General features: G+C 36.1%; 2 protein-coding genes across 4 annotated transcripts in view; one reads left to right on the top strand and one right to left on the bottom strand.

Moving 5' to 3' along the window:
* LOC114023361 (WD repeat-containing protein 19) overlaps positions 1-18,349 on the top strand; it is an 80,625-nt gene extending 62,276 nt beyond the window's left edge. For both annotated transcript variants that reach the window (XM_027835968.1, XM_027835969.1), the window contains exons 30-37: positions 3,244-3,340; positions 6,208-6,332; positions 10,720-10,801; positions 13,422-13,572; positions 14,042-14,165; positions 14,693-14,769; positions 15,111-15,232; positions 15,681-18,349. In XM_027835968.1, the coding sequence (XP_027691769.1) occupies positions 3,244-3,340; positions 6,208-6,332; positions 10,720-10,801; positions 13,422-13,572; positions 14,042-14,165; positions 14,693-14,769; positions 15,111-15,222 (768 nt within the window). In that variant the 3' untranslated portion in view covers positions 15,223-15,232; positions 15,681-18,349. The remainder of the gene's footprint in view (positions 1-3,243; positions 3,341-6,207; positions 6,333-10,719; positions 10,802-13,421; positions 13,573-14,041; positions 14,166-14,692; positions 14,770-15,110; positions 15,233-15,680) is intronic.
* Positions 18,350-19,701: 1,352 nt separating this feature from the next.
* The window catches only part of RFC1 (replication factor C subunit 1), a 99,114-nt gene continuing 93,343 nt past the window's right edge, over positions 19,702-25,472 (bottom strand). The window contains exons 24-25 of one of the 2 annotated variants that reach the window (XM_027835972.1): positions 22,199-22,390; positions 19,702-20,333 (exon numbers count right to left, since the gene is read on the bottom strand). In XM_027835972.1, the coding sequence (XP_027691773.1) occupies positions 20,247-20,333; positions 22,199-22,390 (279 nt within the window). In that variant the 3' untranslated portion in view covers positions 19,702-20,246. Of the gene's footprint in view, positions 20,337-22,198; positions 22,391-25,472 lie in introns of both variants that reach the window. The other variant, XM_027835971.1, reaches the window with a different exon arrangement.

Raw genomic sequence — 25,472 nt, forward strand, 5'->3', positions numbered from 1 at the left:
ACACATATGAGTGTCAAATGTTGGCCTCTTCTAGTGTGGACTTGGAAGGGAGGAAGGTAAAAAAAAAAAAGGAAAAGGTGGTAGAGGTGCTAAGAATCACAATTCTTAGACTATCAATAAACTTTAGTTTGACTGTTAGTACTCAAAAAAAAAAAAATTATCTGTAGCCTGAATTACTCTATATCTGGAAGCAACAGGAGTGGAGACCTCCTACAAGAAAGCCCCAGGGATAGAAGGGATGTGGGAAAACTGGGATACTAATACACTGTTGGTGGAGTTGTGAACTGATCCAACCATGCTGGAGAGCAATTTGGAACTATGCCCAAAGACCTATAAAACCGTGCATACCTTTTGATCCAGCAAGACCACTGACAGGTCTATATCCCAAAAATATCAAAAAAAAAGGGGGGGGAGGATTTATTTGTACAAAAATATTTATAGCAGCTCTTTTTATGGTGGTTAAGAATTGGAAATCAAAGGGATATCCATCAATTGAGGAATGTTTAAACAAGCTGTGGCATATGATTGTTATGGAATATTATTATGCCATAAGAAATACCAAGGGGCAGCTAGGTGGTGCAGTAGATAGAGCTCCAGCCTTGAAGTCAGGAGGACCTGAGTTCAAATCCGGCCTCAGACACATGACTCTTACTAGCTGTGCGACCCTGGGCAAGTCACTTAACCCTGATTACCTCACCAAAAAGCAAGAAGAAGAAGAAGAAGAAAAAGAAGAAGAAGTAATATCAAACAGGATGATTTCCGAAAAACCTGGAAAGATTTACACAGACTGATGCAAAGTGAAGTGAATAGAACCAGAAGACCATTGCACACAGTAACGGAAATATTGTACGATGAAGAACTGTGAATGACTTACCTATTCTCAGCAACACAATGATACAAGACAATCCTAAATGACAAATGATGAAGCATACTATCTGCCTCCAGAGCAAGAGCTGATATTGTCTGAATTACAGACTGAAGCATGCTATTTTTTACTTTCTTTCTTTCATTCCTTTTTTTCATTTAAGTCTTCTTATACAAAATTACTGATATGGAAATGTTTTACATGATTGCACATCTGATTATTTACCATTTCAGGGAGTGGGGAGGGGAGAAAGGGAGGGAGGGATAGAATTTGGAACTCAGAATTTAAAAAAAAAAAGTTTAAAAAATTGTTTTAACATGTAATTGGGAGAAAATGATATCTATAGCTATATCTGTATATATATCTATATATTTGTATATATAGATATATATATATTTTTTTTTAAGATTTGAACAAAGGAAAAAAAAAAGTCCCAAGGAGTCTAGAATTCCACAGTATGGACTTTGTAAGCTACCAGGAATGGCAGTGATCAGTCTAGGCATGATATCACTCAGACTGGGATGCCACAAGTATCCTCAAAGCCACAGGCTCCCCACCCATGCCCTAGGCCCAGGATCCTGAGAACCATAGTACTCTGTCCTGAGAGGCTGTAGAAGGCCTTGAAGATTCGGCATTCTGAATTTCAGAGATGGGGGTGGGAAGTAGGGCGGCTAAAATCTACCAAAGTTCTTAGCATACACATATTCCATAGGTGGAGGTCAGGGCAGAAACCCAGATGACATTAACTGAGAATAATTTCACTCTTATCTGACATGGACAAAAGGAGGATTAAACATATATTCATACACCCAAACAGTTTTGTGTAGAAATATATCTACCTCAATTGGGAAACCAGTGGGGATGGAAAGTTATTAGGAGAGAGAATAATAGTTACCAACCAAGTGAGAAGGGAATAGTTTCTAGCCAAACAAACTCCACCTGTGGAAGATAGATACTGAAGGGGAAATTAATAGAAAAAAAGAAATGAAAAGCAAAACTGAAAAGTAAGGGGTGCTTCTCAATTGGGGAATGGGTGAACAACTTGTGGTACACAAATGTAATGGAATATTATGTGAGAAATGAAGAACGAAACATTTTCAGAAAATCTAGGAAATCTTGTATGAACTAATGCAAAATGAAAGGAAGAGAGTCAAGACAACAATTTATACAGATCTCTGAAAGATCTGAGAATTCTGATCATAGCATGCCCAATCATGTCTCTGGAGGACTTATAATGAAGCATGTACCCAGAAGGACTCAAGGTGCAGAAAGACACACAGATTTTCAGACATGGCCAATGTTTGAATTTCTGCTTATTTGTTAAAAAAAAAAAAAAAGGTTTTTTTCTTATTTTAATTGGGTTGGAGAATCTGAGGAGAGGCCAGCAATAGTGATAGCTAAAAAGAGAAGACCATTGATATATATTTTTTAAGCAAGAGGAAGAGAACAGAAAGAAGCTCAAGAAGAAGCACAACAGTTTTGAAAGTGACATTGTTAAATTTATTATGTAGTTTTTAATTATTTTTATTTATTTTGTTAAATATTTCTCAATTACATGTAAAAAAATTTTAACAAATTTTTTATTTTGAATTTCAAATTCTCTTCCCTCCCACCCTTCCCCCCTCCTTGAGAAAGCAAACAATTGGATATCCATTATATATGTGAGGTCATGCAAAACATTTTTCCATATTAGCCGTGTTGCAAAAAATAAAATAAATAAATTAAACAATAAAAATAAATAAAATTCAAGAAAGTATGCTTCAGTCTGCATTCAGAGTTCATCAGTTCTCTCTCTGGAGGTGGATAGCATTTTTCATCATGGGTCCTTTGGAATTGTCTTGGATCACTGTCTTGATCTAAGTCTCTGACAGTAGATCATCCTTACAGTATTGTTGTCACTGTGTACAATGTTCTCCTGGTTCTGCTCATTTCACTTTGCCTGAGTTCACCTAAGTCTTCCCAGGTTTTTCTGAAGCTATCCTGCTCATCATTTTTTATGTAGCATAATGAATGAAGAATATAAATATACGACTAGAAGAATATAAATGTAAATGGATGAAAAATGAACAACAAATGTTATATGTGAAATATAATTTTCACAGGACTAATTAATTTTAAACGATTTGCAAAGATGATAAATAATATAAAACAATATACTTCTGAAAGCGTAGATATATGTTAGCTGGGATATTGTTTCTAAAATAATTGACAAATTAACTATAATCAATATAAATTCTCAGCTATTTGTCAATAAATGTTATTCCAGCTGAATTGCAACATTTTCATTTGATCTCCAGCTATTTTGCTTTTAGCTAATTATCTGTAAAGGAAGTGATATTTTCTCTAATTATAGCTTCTTTTATGTGGTTCTAATTAAGGATGCCAAATATCTGTTCCACTTGTACATGGCTCTGAAACAATACAGAGAAGCTGCCAGGACTGCTATTATAATCGCCAGAGAAGAACAATCTGCTGGTGAGTACCTCAGGATGCAAACTGTTTTTGCTGATATGACATCATTTTAATTTTAATTCCTCAATAAGAATTGCATATTAGATTGTAAGAAGGATATTCAAAGTAGGCCTCTTTACAGTCAAAAGGCAATCTAGTTTCATGTTTTCTTTAATAATTCCTTTCTACATAGTCATCTCTCTATTTTTACATGGTAAGGATGAGGAGCAATAATTCAAATCATGCAAAACTCATTTCAATTTGAATTTGAATAATTTACTTAAGATTTATAGCCTACTTAGATTTTTATAAGATTTGAGATTACTAGGATTTGGAAATTATTTCCTTATACTTGTTTGCTTATTCCTTTGCATTATATTAATTCGTCACTTTAATACTGTGATGGCTTTATAATTTTAACATTATAGCTACACTCATCCTGTGAGATTCTTAACCCTAGGGCAGCAAGCTGGTGCAGTGGATAGAACACCGGCCCTGGATTCAGGAGAACCTGAGTTCAAATCCAGCCTCAGACACATAACACTTGTTAGCTGTGTGACCCAGGGCAAGTCACTTAACCCCATTGCCTAGCCAAAAAAAAAGAGATTCTTAACGCTTTCCTTAAATCCACATAGGGAATCCCCTTAACAAATGAGACATCTTTCCCTGGTCCTTTTAATGTTTGAAAGGATACAAATGTTGTACCCATCTGTCATGTCTTATTCTTGCAACATGGTCAGTTCATCACCTTTTCTTGTCCTCAATGCTGTCTTTAACTCCACCAATTTATTGATGGTAATAGACCGTGGGCTATTTAGGGTTTTATCTAGCAAAAGTAACCTTTGGGTTACTTTTAATTTTCAGTTGAATTCCAATTAACATCATCTCCTACATAAGGCCTTTCTTCTCGCCCAGATGCTAGTACCTTGCTTGCACTCCAACCTTGTGTTCTGAATATATTAATGTATACATGTTGTTTCCTTGGATAGAATGTAAGTTTCTGCTTCTTTTTTTGAAAACTGAGTCTCCCTAGCCTATCCTGGCTGGAAGTTCAGGGGCCACTCATGGAGTAAGAAACTTACAATTTTCCACAGAGGGGAGCCTGTAAAAAGGCACCAAGATGGTAGGTGAACCATGTGTGAGGAATAGCAAGAAGACTAGTTTGACTGGAAGGGGGCAGAGAGACAGAGAGAAATTAGAACTAGCCTTGAGCATGCTGTGGGCATGGAGTAAGAAACGTACAATTTTCCTCAAAGAGTTTGCCTTTCCTAGAGAAATCAACCTAAGACTGAATTGTGCACCCCTTCCTTGGAACCTGAGAAAAAACTTGGGCATTTGTGTCATGAAGGCCGAGCCAACCAAGGTCGGGATTTTTCTGAAGAGTCGTATTCAATTCCAGGCCACACATTTTAGGAAAGGGCAGGCAAGATAATGAAACCATTCAAGGATTGCTTAAATGGACTGAGGATATCTAGCCTGGAGAATAGAAGACATAGAAAGGACACGTAGGATCTGTTTGTAAGTGTTGGAAGAGCTGCCTTCTAAGAGGACTTAGGCTTGTTCTGCTTGGTGCCAAAGGGCAAAACCCAGAGCATTGGGTAGAAGCTGCAAAGAAGCCGATCGTTCCCACTTATTTTCCTTGGCCCTTTTGTGGATTCAAATAAGATAAACTCTAAGATGCAGAATTCCCGGCACATGGGAATCAGCACAATAAAGAGCCTCGCTATCTATCATTCATTTTTTCATGTCCTCCATCTAGGATTGGTGAATACTACTTTTCCTACCTCTGAAGTTACAAAATCTCTTACTGCACATCCTACAGCTAATTGAACAACGATGCCAATTAGATTATACCTCACCCATGATCTAAGATCCTTAAAAACAGAACTGCCTCCCTTGAAAAAAAAAAAAAGCTTTTTTGAAAGATAAAAATTGCTTTCTCCAAATAGACAACAAGACCATCCTCCTGTTCCTGCCAGGAAAATGTGCCACAGTTTCTGCTGTAGGTTTGCCCAGTTCTATGTCTCCCAACTTTATGATCCTACAAACATTTTTCTAGATTTCAAAGAATTGAATCAGTTTAGCATCATAGAAGATGTTTTAATTCTTCCTAGTTAACATTTTACCTGCCCAAGTTGCCCTCCTTCCTCCTCTCTAACATACCCATTCTTCAAGGTTCATCCCAATTCCAAACCCCTCTGTCAAGTCTTTACTTAGTACTCCAACCCAAAGAATAGTTCCCTTGAACAAATTCATAATGCTTACTGTCTGTTCTACTCTTAACAATTGTATGATAGAGCTCAAATTCTTCCTCAGACACTTACTAGCTATGTGATCCTGGACAAGTCAATTAAACCTCTGTTTGCCTCAGTTTCCTCAACTGCAAAATGGGGAAATAGCAGCATCTGCCTCCCAGGGTTGTTGTTAAGGACCAAATGAGATAATATTTCTAAAGCACTTAGCACAGTCTGTAGTACTTTATAGGTGCCATATAAATACTTTTTCCCTCCCTTACAGTTAATTTCCCCTCTCTTACAGTTAATTGTATTATATTTGGTATTGTTATTATTAATTTATTTTGATTTATCAACAATCAGTTCCATAAGCTTTTGAGTTTTAAAATTTTCTCTCCCTCCCCCCCAAGATGGTGTACAATCTGATATAGGCTTGTTTGGTATTGTTATTTAATTTTGGGGGTGCTTGGTTTTTTCCTCCTAAGAGGTAAAGACTATAACATGTCTATTTGATTGTCACCTAAAACATTTAGCATAATGAGAGCATATAAATAATTCATTCATTTGTAAAATAAAAAAATACCTTCTCCTCCCAAATTTTTAGATTCTATTCTTTATAAATTTGTTGTCTTACATTCTCTATGTTTTTTTTTCAAGGAAACTATCGAAATGCACATGACGTTCTCTTCAGTATGTATGCAGAATTAAAAACCCAGAAAATCAAAATTCCTTCTGAGATGGCTACCAATCTTATGATTCTGCACAGCTATGTATTAGTGAAGGTAATATATAAATGAATTGAATAGGATGCATATTTAAGACTATATTTTCCCACCAACGATTGAGGATAACTTAATGGAAAGTACACTGCAATCAGAGTCACAGTGGCTAGGTTCTAGACTCACTAACCAGCTATGTGATCTTGGACAAGTCAATTAACATCGAAGACATTTAGCTTCCTCATCCATGGCATAGAATAGTAAGATAATAAAAATCCCAGTTTGAAGGGACCTCAGAGATCATCCACTTGTTGAATTAATGTAGAGTGAATCTAGTCCAATTCATACCTTAGCAAAAACCACTTCTATAATGTACTTTGCAGGTAGGTGTCATTCAAGTTCCCCTTCAAGTTTTCCAGTGATAGGAAACTCGTTCTTTCACAGAGCAACCCATTCTACTTTCAAAATAGCTCTACTTGTTAGGAAGTTTTTCCTTCTATCAAACCTAAATCCGCTTCTCAGAAACTCTCCCGCACTGCTCTGACGCCTGGCAGAATGAGTCTTCACTGTCTTCCATATGACAGCCTTCAGAGACTTGGAGACAGCTCTCATGCTCTTAATAACATCTTGTCTTCTCCAGTTCTTTCTTCCAGTCCTTTTCCAGCCTTCTTACTACCCAGCTTGGCCTCCAGTGAATCTATCCCATTTTGTCAGTGTTCTTTCTGAAATATACCTAGAGCTGAACACCATCTTCCACATGGGATCTGACCAGAGCAAAGGTTCATTTCACATTATTGATTCATGTCAAACTTACAGTTCAAAACAAAATCTGTTATCTTTCCCTTCCTACTAGCTTCCCTATTACTGCAGGAAAACACCATCCTCCTAGTCCCTCAGCTTACTACCTAGGAGTCATCCTGGACTCCTCACTATCTCTCCCCCCCTCCCCCCCATATCCAAGCTGTTGCCAAGGTTTGTCAATTTCACATTTGCAATATCTCTCCAATGCACCCCTTTTCTCTCCTCTGACACTGCCACCACTCTAGTGCAGGCCCTCCTCACCTCATGCCTGGACTATTGCAATAGCCTGCTAGTGGGTCTGCCTGCCTCAAATCTCTCTCTACGCCAATCCATCTGCCATTCAGCCACTAAATTTTCCTAAAGTGCAGGCCTTATCATTTCACTCTGACTAGTCAATAAACTTCAGTGGCTTCCTCTTGCCTCCAGGATCAAATACAGAATGCTCTATTTAACATTTAGAGCTTTTCATATCCTAGCCCCCTTATACCTATCTAGCCTTCTTACTTCTCACACCCCAGTACCTACTCTTCAATCCAGCGACACTGACCTCCTGACTGTCCAACAAACAAGATGTTCCATCTCTTGGCTCTAGGCATTTCCTGGAATGCTTTCCCTCCTACTTTCCAACTACTGACCTGCTTATCTTTAAGGGCCAACTAAAATCCCATCTTTTATTGAAGCCTTCCCCAACCCCTCTTAATTCCAGTGCCTTCCCTCTGGTAATTATTTCCTATTTATCCTGTATTTAGCTTGCTTTGTATATCTTTGTTTGCATGTTGTTTCCTTCATTAGACTGTCAATTCCTTGAGGGCAGGAACTGTCTTTTGCCTCTTTTTGAACCCCCAGTGCTTAGCACAGTGCCTAGCACACAGAACATAATAAATGTTCATTCTTTCATTGATTCTTCTTTCTTTGATCTCTTTAGTGTATAGACCTAATGTCAGTTTTGCTGGATCAAAGTATATGCCCAGTTTAATAGCTCATTAGGCATAGTTCCAAATTATTCTCCAGAATGGCTGGATTGGTTCACAGCTCTACCAACAGTGCACTATTTTATTTGTTTTCCCATAGCCCATTTAGCATTTGTCATTTTACTTTTTTTGTTGGCTTAGCCAATACCATGGGTGTCAGGTGGCACTTCAGAGTTGTTTTAATTTGCATTTCTCTATTAGTGATTTAGAGCATTTTTTCATATTGCTATTAATAGCTTGGTTTTATTTCTCTGCAAACTGACTGTTTATATACTTTGACAATTTATCAATTAGGGAATAGCTCTTAATTCTTTACATTTGATCCAGTTCCATGTTAGATAGATCGATAGATAGATAGATAGATAGATCTTAGAAATGAAACCTTTGTCAGAGAAACTTACTGCAATGATTTTTTTCCCCCAGCTTCCTACTTTTCTTCTAATTTTTGCCTCATTGGTTCTATGAAAAACCTTTTAAATTTTATGCAATCAAAATTACCCATTTATGTAAAACCTTTTTAATTTTATGTTATCAAAGTTGTCCATTTTACCTCCCATGAACATCTCTATCTCGTTTGATCATGAATTCTTCCCTTGTCCCTAGCTATTGGTAATTTGGCTTTCTTTTTTTAAATCAAATTCACTAATTAATTGCTTGCCTTCTCAAGGAGAGGGAAAGAAAGGAAGGAAGAAGAGAGTTTGAAACTCAAAATTTATTAAAATGAATGTTAAAAATTGTTTTTACATGTAATTGAAAAAAATTTAATTCACTAATTTATCCATTTTTTTAAACAGCTTTAAGTTTTATTAATTGATTCAACAAGTTTTTTTACTTTCAATTTTGTTAATCTCTGATTTTCAGGCTTTTTGCTTTGCTGTTTAATTGAGGGTTCTTAATTTCTTAGTTTTTCTAGCTTTTTTAGTTTTATGTCCAATCCATTGATCTGTTCTTTCTCTCTTATTTATGAATTAAGAGATATAAATTTTGCCCTCAGTGCTGCAACTCAATTTTTTTTTTAATGTGGTCTCATTGCTGTCATTATCTTTAATGAAATTATTATTTCTATGAGTTCCTCTTTGACCCCCATACATTCTGTAGGATTATTTAGTTTCCAATTAATTTTTAATCTTTGCTTCAAAGACCCTTTATTGAATGTAATTTTTATTATATTATTGTTGGTAAAAAAAAGATTCATTTAATATTTCCGCTTTTCTGCATTTTTGTGAGGTTTTTATGCCCTAATACATAATTAGTTGTTATGAGGGTACCATCCACAGCTGAGAAATAGGTATACTTATTTCTATTACCATTCAGTATTCTCCAGAGATCTATCATATCTATCTTTTCTAAAATTCTATTAGAGACTTTAACTTCTTTGTTTATTTTTTGTTAGATTTATCTAGATCTGAGAGGGTTAAATTGAAGTCCACCCTGCTATTATAGTTTTGCTATCTATTTCTTATAACTCATTTATCTTTTCCTTTCAAAATTTAAATGCTCTGACATTTGGTAGTGGTTTAATATTGATATTAATCCACTGTTGATGGTACCTTTTGGCAAAATGTAGTTTCCTTGTTTATCTCTTTTCATTAGAATAGTTTTTGCTTTTGCTTTTTCTGAGATCATGATTGCATGATTACTGCTTCCTCTCACTCTGCCATCTTGCCTCTGCCCCTGGAATAATATGTTCATGATGAACTTATGCTAATTTGTAGTGGTCACAGCTTTCTTTTCTTAGTATTCACAAATTTTTAAGAATGTATTCTCATATTTTGCCAAGAGTTTGCTAAAATCCCTGCCCTATGGTTTGAAGATTCCACCTCATTGACCTTTTTAAAAACTGAACTATTTCCCATCTCTATTTCTGTTGCATTTTTCTCATTCTTCATGATTTCTCAGAGATCACTAACAGTGGCTAAATGATATCTGCAACTTCTTAAAGATCCCTGGGATATAGTTCATCTAGCAAGTAAACAATTTATCTGCTGTTCCTATATTAGCAGAAAGTTCCAATAGATGGCTAAATCGTTAAAATCCATTACCATAACTAAATCCTCCCTCAGCTTCCAGAACTCATTGTATATTTCCTCCTTCTGCATGGGTGGTCTGTATTATACTCCAGCTACAATGTCACTCCTGTTTCTTACACCATTAATTTTCATCCATCTGTGAAATTCCAACATGGATTTCCTCACACAAGTTGCACCTTTTTGATATATAGTATTATTCTATTGTCCCTTTTAGCAAATCTATTCCTTTGAAGTAGGTATACCCTTCTATCGCCATATTCCAGTTAAATCAAAACTTAGCAAGTCATAGTGATAACAATAATATCAAATCTACCTCCTTGCATATACCTGTAATACCCGTCCTGCCTAATACACAGCGTTACAATGAGGTTCAGTTGAGAATAGTATAAATTAATTCACTCTGAAAACTGTTATACCAATGTAAGGTATTATTGCTACTATCATTAAATAACTTTTTTGGTTTGGAATAGTGGCTTATTATCTCGTGGATAATGGAAGTTGTAAAGTTCTAGTAGTTATTTTTGTGGAAACAAAATAAAAAGAGCTTTAAAAAATTCATGTGCTTGCACATGTGCATTCATCTAGAGGAGTATGGATATATGTATGTTTAGATGTTTACTGTAAAGTAAATCATATAACTTCTTTCAGATTCATGTTAAAAGTGGAGATCATATGAAGGGAGCACGAATGCTTATTCGTGTGGCCAACAACATTAGCAAATTCCCATCACGTAAGTACTATCTGTGAAGAGCTCCTTTTCCACTTATAAAAATAGTCTGTGATAAACCTAATCAAAATATACTTGACAGCTCTATCACAGAATCTGTTTTCAAGTGTAGGTTTTCTTTGCTGTTGTACTTAGGAGACACTAGGACTTTACTGTGATCTTCAGTTGAGAAAAGTTAACAAATCACTTGAACTTGTTTGGTTTTTTTTTAATAGCATAATAGATCAAAACTACATATATTCAAGTGAAAAAGAAATACAGAAATTGGATCCTTCTAAAAACAATTTCATTCTCTTTTTTTTTTTTAGATATACATGTAATAGGAAGGAAGAAAGGGGGGGAGAATGAGACCTGGGCCTGGCACTGTAAAAAGCTCAGGAGACAAATATAAGTAAAAGGAATGACGGTCCCTGCTTTCAAGGAGCTTTCTTAATGTTTCTAATGGGGAAGACAGCACACAAAAAGTAGCTGAAAGGGGGCTTTAGGAATGGAGGAGGTAAAGGTACTCAGTGGGGGCTTGGTTTTGAAGTTCAGAAAAATTCAGGAACTGAGCCTGGAAAAGAACGAAAGCAGACCGGCCTTGGCCCTTCTACAAAAAGGAGACTCCACAAGGAACTCACAAATAGGAGAAGGGGAGTAAACCTTGCAGAGGCCCATTCCACAGTGAGTGGGCTCTGTTGGTGGTGGGCCACTCCAGGACAAGGAGGCCCAGCTCTGCAGGAAGTTCCAGGATGAGCCCAGCAGTAGACAGGGCATGGTCTTGATGTCCAGAGGAATTCAGGAACAGGGATAACAGAGGGAACAGAAAAAGATGACCTGTCATTAGCATTTCCTCATCTCCAGTCATCATGTACACCTACTTCACCTGATCTTAGAGGCAACATGTTATGATTAAAGAACAGGATGGTTGACAACCTCCACCATTCCCTTATAAAAAGCCTTTAACTTCACCGTGACTTGTAGTCTGTAAAATTGGATAAGTTCTGATAGATGAATTCATTTTGGAGGCTAAGTCATGCTGACATGTTTTATTTATTAAAATAACTTTTTTATTTGATGATAATCTCAGGAAATGCTAACAGCCAAATTGAATGAGAAATGAAATTCCAAATTAAATCATAACTCCAAAATGGTTTACATTTTGGTTTTGAAAAATAAGCTTCAACAAAATACATTTGATCTGGAGCCACTTGTGATCTCTTCCCTATTTGTGTACTTAATTTGGTTTCTGTCATTCTTTTTGAATATAACTGTAGCCAGTGAGTATACTTTTCTAATTCTTCATCTGCATCACTAATGACTTTCTTTGTATTCCCAGTATTTGTCATTTTTAGGGTATAATATCATACTGTTATATGAATATACAATTTATTCAGCTATTTGTCAAATTCTATGTATATATAGGTTGGAAGAAGAAAAATTCTCTCTATAGGAAAAAAAGGAAGAAATTGATGGAACTAAAATAAATGAATTTGATTATATTAAGAGGAATTTTGCACAATTTTTTAAAAGTACCCAAAACAAAGAGATGGGGGAGAATCTTTGTAGTAAATATTTCTGATTTTAAAAAAAACATATTTACCTAGAATTCACAAGAAACTAAAAATTTACAAGAGCATCAAATTCAAATAAAAACAGGGCCACTACACCAATTCCTGGAATGCACATATTGACTTTGAAAACCATATATTAACATTATATATGTTATATTATATTTTTATTTTGTTAAATATTTCCCAATTATATTTTAATCTGGTTCAGCTACACTTAGGAGTTTTGCAGGCACTTATTTGACACCTTTGATTTATAAGAAATAATTTACTGTTACAAATAAAGCAGTTATGAATATTTGGGTATCAGTAGGTTTTTTTCCCCTTTTAATAATAACATTCTTATAGAAGTAGAATTGATGGATCAAAGGGTATATAATCAGTTTTGTAATGCTGATTGTATATTACCAGATTGCTCTCCACCATGCTATACTAATTTACAGCTCCACCAGTAACTTGAGAGTGTTTCCCTGTCCACACTGAATTGCATCCCTCTAAGTTTAATCTTGGAGTTGTTTTAACTTTGTATTTCTATGATTATTAGAAGTTTTGGAACACCTGTGTGAACTTACCCAGGATTGAACCAGTGGTCTCAAGTGTAGCCCTTTGACTGAATCTCAGACTTCACAGAACAAATCAAAGTTTGGATTCAGTCAAAGGGTTGCACTTAAGGACCTAAACAGCCACATGTGGCTTCAAGGCCGCAGGTTCCCCACCCATGACTTAGACAATTCTACCTTAGATAGAACTACCTATGCAAACTTTACTTCTCTCAGACTTTCTCTCTATAAAATGAGGGGTTTCAGGCTAATAAGAGTATCAGTAGGCTCCCTCTTCTAGCTACTGATTGATTTGTGTGTGATTCATGTGATTAATAATTTACATAACCTTTAAGAATTATTCATTTCTTTTGACCATTATCCACTGTGAGAATGTTTATTACTTTTATAAATGTCTATCATTTGCTTAGACAGAATTGGTTAGTCTTTCCCTATTTGTTAAGTCTGTTTGTTCTGGCCTGTTTTATATCGTTAATGACATATTACTATTTTTCTGTGCTATTTGTATTATAGACATTGTACCTATCTTGACTTCTACAGTGATAGAGTGTCACAGAGCAGGGCTGAAAAACTCTGCTTTCAGTTTTGCTGCTATGTTGATGAGACCAGAGTATCGCAATAAAATAGATACCAAATATAAAAAGAAAATTGAGGCAATGGTGAGGTGAGTGGTTTATGTTATTTGATTTGTATACCAAAAATCAGTCTTTTAAAATAGAGCAGAATCATTAGTAGGTGGAAAGAAATGAATGGCAGAAATTTTATTCTCTTTGATCAGTGAGCCATTCTCAGAGTAAGAACTCTGTACACCAATGAGCACCAAATGGGCAATTTTTAGACCCTCTCATAATTTATAAATGAGTAGCCCTAGAGGCACATGTGGTATAGTCTTACTAACAGAAGTAGCTCACTACTATCCAGTGTCCAAAACAAAACAAACAAAAAAACTATGAAATGTCATTTGTTTTGTATGAAAAAAATAAACAGAAATGGTATATATTTCTCAACTACAGTATCTCTGATCTCAAAGGTGGGGTGATATGCATACTGATGCCTTGATTTTGCTATTCTAATTTCAGAATAAATAGGGGCATGGCCTGTCCTTGTAAATGATGTATGATTCCTCCTCACAGGAGACCTGACACATCAGAAATAGAAGAGGTTTTAACACCATGTCCATTTTGTGAATTTCTGCTCCCCGAGTCTGAACTACTCTGCCCTGGATGCAAAAATAATATCCCATATTGCATTGCCACTGTAAGCTTCATTGTATTTATGAACTATTTGGATGTTTTTAAATGTTAACAAACCTTCTGAATTTTCTGTAGCATTCCCATTTAACCTATAACACCTTGGCCATTGCCATCTTTAATAAACATGATAATATACTATATTAAGACTTACTATTAGAAATGCTTAAAATACCAAATTATTTTTGAATCATTAGAGTCCCATAAGTTTTGTTTAAAGGCAGATAAAAATATTTTATTGAGTATAAGCTCAGTTAAGAATTCCTGTCTTTTTGTCCCTGCAAAAAAATAAACAAAAATACAAACATAACCTGTTTTAGTCCTTTGGGTGCTATCTACTTATTTGGCTATTTGATGCCTCTTCTAATTGACTACATAGATTCAGCTCCATGAAACACTGCGAGGGTATTTCTTAGACATGGCAGTAATGTGAAGAAAGAGTTTTGCTTCTAATAATGCTATATAGTGAATATTTTAAAAAAAAAACCTAATTTTTAAAAATGCTCATTTTTCTCTTAATTGTACTGGATCTAGGGTCGGCATATGTTAAAAGATGACTGGACTGTATGTCCACATTGTGACTTTCCTGCTTTATACACCGAATTTAAAAGGTAAGTAAAAATCATTTTGCTCTTAGATGTAATTTGCTTTTAAGTGAATAAATCAACGATCCTGGGATTGTGAATTGACATAGGTAGAACCTACTTTCCCCAAGACCCCCAAAATTGAAGCAGTCTTCCATTAATTTTGAGAACATTTTTAAAAGAGTTGTGCTTATAAAATATAATAAACATGATGATAATATTTCCATTTCTTAGCCTACTTGGTAAATAAATGAAAAACTGAATGGATGCCAAGAGATACATAAACTATAAGATGAGTTATTTTCACACCAATGTAAAAGATAAAAAAATGCTCCAGATCTAATTTACCCTGATTTTCCTCCATTCAGCATGCTAACTACAGAAAACACATGTCCTATGTGTTCAGAAAGGTTAACCAGTGATCAGCTTCAAAAAATAACAGATTTTGCACCATACCCCAGAGGAGAAGTGGAACAATGAATACATCCAGGTAAATGCTACAGTACTAGTTCTCCTTTCTAACATTTCAGGGCCATAATTTAAAGCACAAACATCAAATATTTATATTAATAGAATGCATTTCACAAGAGCCATATGAATGGTAGATGTTGTATTTTTTTATATCATGGGCACTTGAGGGATCTAAAATGGAACATGAGGCCTAATCTCAGTGTCGGTAAAATCATAATGACCTATAAATTATTCTCAATTAAAGTTGTCCAAGTAATATAACAGATATATTTTAATTATTTAAACTGACTCAATTAGAAGATTTTATGATAAAAATTTTGACTTATTAAAGGTTCCCCTCTCTTCCTTTCCAATATTCATTTTTATCCAATACTCAATTTATATTTTAAATGTTCTAGCAATTTTTTTAAAATAGAAATTAAAGTTAATCAATTTAATATAGCACAACTTGCTTTTTTTACTTTCAGGTGTGAAAGTAGCCCAATTAATCATGAAGCACACACAACCCCAAGATAACAGAAAAACACTTACAATGGGAAAAGTCTGAAGAGTATTCAAGTGGAAGATGTGTGATGACTATATAGTAATAACAGATTTTTTTCAACACCTTTCACAGTGAGGACTGTCCTTCAAAATGGTCATCTTGAGCGACTATCCTCTTCAGTAGTGATGCTATTATTCAAAACATTTTTGGAATTCTTTATTTGAAATTGCCATTAGTCAGTTTATGAACCATCCAAGAAAACCAGTCTCTTCATTTTTTCAATTTAATTCAACAAATTTTATTAAGGCCCTGCTATATATGCAAAGCACCGTGCTTAAGCACTGACTTTATAAAAAATAATAAACCTGACATTTGTGTAGCATTTTAATATTTATAACATAGTCATTAAAGAAAAATGTAAGCACTACATATTTGCCCATTTTACAAATGAGGGTACCGAGGCCCAAAGGTTAACTGATTACCCTATGGCCATGAAATTCATAAGTGCCAGAAGTGGGATTTGAACCCATGTCTCTCCGGACTCCAAGTTCAGCACTGTATCATGCTGCCTCTCACAATCACGAATTCAATTCAGTAAGCACTGAGTAAGCACCTACTAAGTGCAAGCTATTGTGCTAAGCAGTGGGGGACAGGAAGACAAAACCTGCTTCCAGCCCTCAAGGAACATACGTTATCTTGAGGGCTATAACATGAATGCAAATGCAGTAACTGAGATAGTCAAGAACACTTCAAGACGAGCTAAGCGCCCCTTCAGCTAAGCCTTGAAGAAAAACGTATTCTGGAACACTGCGATGACGCAAGTGCCCAGCAGGGTACCCTTCACATGGCGGTCTTAAGTGCTTATTGAATTGAAATTAACTTTTGTGATTCGTAGATTGGCTCTGAAGGCAGTTTCAAGAATGGTAAAAATATCCGGAATGAAAGCAACCTTAAACTGTTTACAACCCTAAATTATTTAGTGATTACTACCTCTAGAATGTAAGCTCTCAAGGGCAGTGACTCTCATTTTATTCTATGTCTATCCCCAGTGCTTTGCATATAGCAGGTACTTAAAAGACACAATTTGATTGAATTAAATTAGGCTTGTACAGTAGCATACACTCCTTAAGACTGGTGGTTTCCTAAAACCCCTGAAAATGATACTACTGTTAAAGGTTCAGAAACTGCTAAAGAATACAGTATAGCTGATGTTTATATAGAGAATCCAATTCCACTATCAGCAAGTAATACAGAAATTAAACCAAAGGTTCTTACGTGGGAACCGTCGACTTTTTGCTTTTTTATGTCTTACGAACTGTATTTCCATATAATTGGTTTCTTTTTTAAGTCTATATATTTTATGAATTTAAAAACATTCTGAGAAGGGGTTCATAGTCTTCCCAGTCAGCCAAAGGGGTCTGACACAAAAAAAGGTTAAGACCCCCTGAACTAAACATTCAACATTCCATATGTATTAGGTGGCACTGAATCAAGTTAGGAATATGCTTGTTTTGTCTCATAGGAATAATCTCAACTACAAAAATATACATATCAACTTTTTCCTAATTGGGTATCTTTCCTTGGTCCAGCATTTCTTAGGGTTCCCATGACTAGAAGGTCTGCAAAGAGAGACTAGACAACCATTTTTTGTCAGCAAGTGAGGAAGGGGGACTGATGCTCATCTGTCCTCCCCCAACCCCTGCAAACTTTTTCTTATATTAATTTGTTTAGTAATATTTTCTTCATAAGTAATTTAAAGAAATTGGATCCTGCCTAAATTGAATTATCACAAGTTATAAATTTGTGATATTCAAACTTTTGTTTTTAATATTGTTTAAAGAAAAGAAGATCACACCTTCTTGAAGTCTCCTTATTCAAGAAGCAGTTGCCCCAAGAAATGTTTGGCTGTCTTAATAGAAATAATAGTTTTATGGTCTGCTTCAGTAATTCACTGAAGAATGCAACTTAACAGCTCTTAAAAGTGGCTGTTTTCAACCCTGTCCTACTCACTACTATCGATGCTTTTCTCTCTTTTAACCAATTCTTTATACCTTTATGACTTCCTACCTATATTACCTGGGCCTTTCCTGACACAAGATTCAGCTAGCAGAATGTCTACTCCACATGGATTGTGCCTCATTCACTTTGTTGCACAGTGACCAGAACCGTACCATAGTCATTTTCCAACTGAGACGAAAGAAACAGAAGCAAGTATAAATAATATTATGGCTGTTAAGCGTTTAGCTTTATTTCCTAGCAAATATTTGCATTTGCTTTATTCTCTCCTTCTACCACAATCATATGGTGGAAAATTTAAAGATTCAGATATAACAGATATTTCTAGAGGCTAGATCATATTCCCAGGGTAATTGAAATGTCTCTCAAGAGGCTTTGTGGACAATCTTTCCTGGAAACAGTAACATAGACGTCATCTCAAGGTCCCTTCTTGCATTTTTCGTATTTTCTTTATTATCCTTTTCACTTTATTTTATACTTTTATTATTTACTTCACTTTATTATACTTTTCACTCTGTGAGTTTTTTCCCCTCAATTCTGTCTCCTATATTGTGATTCTGTAAACATTTACATTTTGATATTTTTATATCTGGAAATACAGACTTTAAAATTAAATTGATGAATGGATATTTGAAATTTATCTCTATTTTTATTCTCTGACCTCTAAGGGGAAGCACATCATCAGGTTTGAGAAGTATAAATTATCATTACAGTGATTAAAGAGTAGTTAGCAGTAAGATACATTTCAATGTAGGTTTTTTTTTTAAAACCTTTCCTCTTTTTTGTTCTCTATATTTTTTTCCCTGAGTTTGAAGGCTTTTAAGATTTTCCTTTTTATGGGAAAAAAAATGTACATAAGCATTATCATGCCTTGCATTGGTGTCATAAGTGTGTAATAAACTTCTAACTAGGCAGTGCTTAGTAGACTTACTAACTTAACCCTGATTTGAAACACCAATAATCATAAATAAATACTGGTGAATCATTTTATAACACATAATTGAACAAAGCACCTGACATACTAACCTGCGTGCAGCAATGATATTGTACTAGTCGCTCCAGTGGCTCATTGTAGCACAGAGGTAACCCTGTTTTCAAAGATTAGACCAGTGCAGGGGAGCACAAGCTCTGGGGAAGTTCTACATAAGCTGGAAAAGCTGAATAAGGGCTTGACGATGTCTATCATCTGAGTACCAGTCTAGTTCTGAGAGGTCTATCACCACGCTGGCTGCAGAATGAAAAATTCAGCCACAGCCACTTAATAACCGCCTACTAAGTCATGGAAAAATTATAATCAGTCAGTAGAGAGAACAGTATTCTCACTATGAAAGAATAATATGCTGCTTTAACAGGGTGAGACTGTTCATTACCAGAGGGTCAAAAGAATTAAGTCCTATTCCTCAGACTCAAAAGAGAATGTCACCATAGTGGTCTGCTAGAGATACAGGTATATGAAGCAGGGGAAGAAAGAGAGACACATCATCTTGACGGTAGTTTAAATGTTTACAATATGGTCAGAGGAGAAAGGCAGCATACCAAAACTCTATTAAAATATAAAAGGGGTAAGTTAAAACTGGTGACTAATGGAAGTCCCTGTCCTGAAGATTACAATCTAACAGGATATAACACTTAAAAATGATTGTGCATAAAAACTTATAACCATAAAGTATGTACATGATAAAGATGTATTCCAGTCTTACAAGGTCACTGCATTAAATGGGAGCAACTAGAGGCAAACAGGATCAAAGCCTTCATGAAGGACAGTAAAGAAATTTTGGCATTTTCTGACAAGCTTTAGAACATATAGCATAATTCCATTCATGGTACAGACTATAATAAAACTTATATCTCACACACTAATAAATGTAACTAAACATTATTATTTTTCAACTTTTTTTCAAATTACAGACAAAATAGAATATCAAATATATACTAAAACATTGCTATCTTAATGTAACCATAAGCCAAGAAACAAATGGATTTTTAAATTATCATGTAAAAGTAATTTTATTGCAGATTTTTGTGACATATTTGACAATATACAAAAGAAATACCCACATCTGGGTAGTGGTTTTCTCATTATGTTCTATTTACAAAATTTCACCACATAATAGTAACTAGTTTAAAAAAAAGAGAGAGACATTGGCCCTATGAAGGCTATTAGAATACATTCCATTCCAAAGTTACTATGTTATTGATGAACCTAGGCATGTTAATATTTGACTACTAAAATCTTACTCCAAAGCCTGCATTTCGTAAGAATTTTACATGGTAGCTTTGAAGCACAATGATGTAATTATGTTGCCACTGAAAAGTGGAAGAACAAGCAGTCAAACCACCCTCTATAAGAGGAGCATTTTTAGCCAACTGTTAAACCTTTCTAATTGTGCCATAGTTCTCTGAATAATGAGATGGAACAAACAGTAACATTACTGCCAAGCCACAATTGTGATCGATACAAGGCTTTGTCCAGAAGCTCCAACCAACACCAGTTATTACAGAGTGGTTGTCAATGCGGGATAACTCAATTTACTTAGGTTTTTTGTGAATTTTTCCCCTTTGCTTTTTTGTTCTCTGTATCTTTTTCTGGTTTTGAAGACTTTGAAGATGTTGTCCTTTTCTGCTGAAAAAAAAACAAACAAACCAAAAACATGTATATAAGCATTACCACATCCACTTTAGAGTCAATTTATAATTTGTAAATCAAGCTTATTGTCAGGGTAAATCAAATCTGATTTGTTTTCTAGGCAGTTATGGAAAGGTAAAAATTTTAAATCCATGTAAGTAGACTCCAAAAAATAATTCACTTTGACCAAGTTTGATTCATAGACAGTACAACGTTAAGAAAACAATTATCATAATTTTATAACAGAATCCACATAATTATGTGGAACCAAAAGAAGCCTTCGCTAAACTACAGCATTCATTTACAATAAAAATGCTTAGAAGCACGTATGTGGATGGTCCCCCCTTCAAAATGATCAAAAACCTATAGCTAGCATTTATATATAAATATATCATATAGAGCTTTAAGGTCTATAAAGCACATTACGTTTGATATAGCATATGATCCTTGCAGGTAAGAAAGGTAAATGCTAGTATTATCATCCTCATTTTATAGCTGAGGAAAGTGAGGCTGAGGAGGTTAAGTGACTTGTCCAACAAGTGCCTGCATCAGCATTTGAACTCGGGTCTTCCTAACTCTAACATTCTCTCCACTGTGCCACCTACCTGCCTCATTATACATCTGCATCTATATCTAAAGTCATGAGCTATCACTATTTGTAAAGTACAATTCTAGAAGCTTTCCCAATGAAGGATGCCCTCTCCCCGCACACCCATTATTTGATTTAATTGTAGAAATGCTAATAACACCAACAGTGAAAGGATAAAGGACTAACGGGAGTTAAGGACAGAGATGTACAAGTACAGATGTACTTGAGGGGGTTAATTCATTCTAAGTTTAAAACTAGGAAGAGAAGGCCAGAGCAAAGTAATGGACTAGGAGGAAAGGGAGGCAGAAAGGGACTGGAGGTTGCAATGCAGAGGAAAAAGATGTTCAGGAAGGAGGCAGAAGGAAAGGAATGAAGACTCCCTACTAGGTAGGGTGTGATTAGCAAGTCATTTCAGGATGGGGGAACCTGAAGGCAGAGTGAAAATGAAGGGGTGATCAGCTGAAGGGAGTGGACAGAATGCCGGACTTGGAATCAAGGAAACTCGGGGTTGAATCCCACCCACTGATTCCTGCTATCTGCATGAACATGAGCAACTTGCTTTCAGTCTATTAATCATTACCTTCATTTGAGAGCATGGCCAATGTGGGGATTTGCTTTACAAGATTATGCATGTTAATGATAGGGGTTTTATTTTTCTAGGTTTTTTTTTCTGTTGAGATTCAACTGGGGGAAAAGAAGGCAGTAGATACAAAGATTACAAAAGCATGTAAAAATTTTTTTAAAAATTTTAAATAAAATTTACATGTCATAGAGCAACCCCCCCATGACTCAAGCAGTCGAGGCCCTGTGGCCTCTTCCCAATTCCTTGTCGGGGGAACCCTTGAAGCACGTACTATCACATGTCCCTCTCATAAAAACACTAAAGAGGAGCAAAGGATCCAAAAGCCTTCGTTTGCCTAAGAGGAAAAGAGAAGAAAGAACCACCAAGAGGAGAATACTACTCTTCTGCCTAACAGATATTTCTGTCTCTAAGTACTGAGCACATTGTGCTCCATCCACCTACTGGGAGAGGGGGGCAGTATATTACAGGATGAGAGGCTAATGATTACAGAGAGGGCTGACCCAAAAGCCAAGAAGACGTGGGTCCAGGCCATACCCCTGCGTAATAAAGGGTATCTCTTAGTACCCCAGATAATGCGAATCAGCACTCGTAGAGAGTGCCTCACCAGGGACATCCTATACCAAAGAAATCACAGCTTCTATCAAAAAAAAGTATAACATGTAATACTTGTATCAAACATTAAAATACCTTGATCATAGCATCAGTTTCAATACCATCGTGGTCCTTCTCCTCAGACTGGGATTCATCTTCATTTAATTCATCACTGTAGTCTGAACTCAGTGATGGTCCTCTACTATGTTTAGATGTCTTTGTTACCTGAAGTGAATATGGTGTGAGATGCACCTCTTTATTGTAGCCTCGAGTAAAAGCTGCCTTAACCTGTATGGAATAAGCATAGAGAAAAAAAACATGAATCTCAAATATTTCTTTGTGACTTCAAGGCACAGCAACCCAAACACAGTTTTCTGAAGTGTTTTCCAAGCCACTTTTTTGAGGGGAAAAGGGGAGGGCAACTGAGGTTAAATGCCTTGCCAGGGTCATGCAAGTGTCTGAGGTCCATTTTGTGTCCAGATCCTCCAGACTCCTGGGCTAGTGCTCTACCATTATGCTGCCCGTTCAAGTCACTTTTAATAAATGCACTGATTGGCCTATAATTTTTTTAATGTAGAGTTTTTTTTTTCAGTGAACAGAAAGTCTACTTTCTCTCCTTCCCACCTCTCTAGCCCTTCCTTCGTTGAGAAAGAAAAACAAAACCTTTGTAATAAATAGGCATAGTTAAGCAAAACAAATTTTCATGTCCGCCAGGTTGAAAATACGTCTCAACCTGCAACCCTGATTAACCACTTCTCTGTCAAGAAGTTAGTGGCATATGTTGTCCTGAATGAATCCTCTGAAATTGTGTTGATCACTGTATTAATAAGAATACTTAAATCTTTCAAAGTTGTTTGTCTTTATAATGTTATTGTCATTACAGAAATTGTTTTCCTGATTTTGTTCCCTCCATTCTGTAACAGTTCATATATAAATTCCCTAGTTTCTCTGAAATTATCCCCTTCATCACTTCTTACAGCACCATAGTATTATTCTACCACATTCATACATCATCATTTGTTCTGCCATTCCCCAATTAATAAGCACCTCTTTATAGTTTCAGATCATTTCCACCACAAAAACAGCCAATATATTTTGTACATATAGGTCCTTTTCCTTTGATTCTTTATAGACCTAGTAGTGGTATCACTATATCAAAGGGCACACATAGTTTAATAAAACATTTTCAGAATAGTGACAAATTGCTTTTCAGATTGGCTGGATCAGTTCACAGCTCCACCAACAGTGCATTAATATATCATATTACCAACAGCCTATGCAGCATTTGTCATTGTCCTGTTTTTATCAACTGCTAATCTGATGAGTCTGAGGTGAAACCTCAGAGTAGCTTTAATTGGCATTTCTGTAACTGTGTGATTTGAAGTACTTTTTTTCATATGGTTATTGATAATTTGGAGTTCTTCTGAAAAATCAAAATGAACTTCTAGGACCCACCCATGATCTAACACCAGATACCTGTTTAAGACTCCCCAGGTAAAAGTAAAACCATGTCAAAATGTCAAAAGTAGGCAAAATAGCACCAACTGGAGTGCAATACAAAACAAAACAAAAAAAACTAATGTTGAAAACAATGGGTTTCATATGGTATGACTATCATATTATAATTCTTTCGGCATCATTTCAATTTTTCATATTAAAAAAGAACCCTAGAACATCAGACTTGGCAAAGGCCCCAGGCCATCTTGTCCAAGATGAAGTTGGACAAAAAACCAATCGGCTGCATCCTTAACAGGTGGCAATTGAGCCACCACTTGAAGAGCTTCGTCAATGGGGAGTTACCCTCAACCTTAAGATTTAGCCTGTCTGCTGAGATGACTTTATCAGGGTGTGGTTACAAGTGGGAGTTGAGTGAGAAGTGGACACCAAAAGTGAATAAGCAGCCCTGAAAAGGGCATAGCAAGCCCTCACATCTGAGGCATTAGTCCTCCCTGAACATCCTATACATCCCAGATGTGAGGTTAACTAAAAAAAGGAAGATAACAGGACTTGGAAATACCTCCTAAAGAAGGTAGGATCTGAGCTGATTCTTGCAAGAAGTCAGGGAAGTTAGGAGGCAGAGGTCAAGGGGCAGAGCATTCGAGGAATGAAAAATAGAGAAAAGACATGAAATCCGGAGATGAGTGTCATATGTGAGGAAAAGCAAGTCAGCGCAGTTAACTGGATCATAGGGGGCAGGGAAAGAATTAAAGTATGAGAACTGGAAAGGTAGAAAAGGGCCAGGATGTGAAAGCTTTAAAAAGCAGAGATATTCTCCCTGATCCTGAAGGGAACAGAGAGCCACTAGAGTTTACTATGTAAAGAAGAGGGAAGAGAAGGGAGCTCAGTAATTGGTCAGACCTGGTCTTTAGAAAAATCACTTTCCCAGCTGAGTGGATTGGAATGGAGAAAGAACTGAGGCAGACACCAAAGAGAAGGATAATGCAGTAGCCTAGGTGAGAAGTGATGAGGACCTTCATCAAACTACATGTTGAGAGGGGATTTCAAGGTAGAAATGGTAAAATTTGACAACATGTTAGATATACGGTGCGAGGGTAAGCGAAGTGATAAGGATGACACTGAGGTTATGAGCCTCAGTGACTGAGAGGATGGTGGTCTCCTCCACACTATTAGGAAAGTTGGGAAGAGTGAGTTTGAGGGGGAAATATATGAGTTCTGTTTCAGACATGTTTAGTTTGAGAAGCTGGGAAATATCTAGTCCCAGATATCCAAAAGGCAGCTAAGATATCTAGATCAGGGAACCATACGCATAGAGATGATAAACGATATTATGTGAGGTGATCAAATTACCAAGCAAGATGGTAGAGAAGGAGAAAAAGACACAGGACAGACCTTGGGGGACCACTCACAACGAGGAATTTGGATGAACAGCCAACAAAAGAAACTAAGGAGAGACCAAATAGGTATAGGAAGAAAACCAGAAAAGAATAATGTCCTGAAAACCTGAAAAGGAGATAGTACCCAGAAGAGAGGAACTGACAGTGTCAAAAGCTTTGTATCAAAGATCAAGAAGAGTAAGTATTGGGAAGGTCATCCGATTTGGCAATTAAGAGGTAACTGGTAACTTTGGAGAGAGCAGTGTCAGTTGGATGATGAAGTCAGAAGCCTGACTGCACTTAGAAGTGAGAGGAGAGGAAGAGGAGGCAGTCAGGGTCAACAGCTTTCTCAAGCATTTAGCTGTGAAGGAGACAAAAGAAACAAAAATAACAGCCAGAGGGGATAGTCAGATCAAGTCTTTTAAGGACAGCAGAAGCAGTGGACAGCAGGGGGTGGGGTATATACTTCAGAAGCTAAAGGTTCAGAATCACTTGGGTGGAAAGAGTATTGGAGAGTCGGGGTGGAGGGCTGCATG

The sequence above is a fragment of the Vombatus ursinus genome, unplaced genomic scaffold (genome assembly GCF_900497805.2).
Source record: "Vombatus ursinus unplaced genomic scaffold, bare-nosed wombat genome assembly UNPS02014818.1, whole genome shotgun sequence".
NCBI classification, from domain to species: domain Eukaryota; kingdom Metazoa; phylum Chordata; class Mammalia; order Diprotodontia; family Vombatidae; genus Vombatus; species Vombatus ursinus.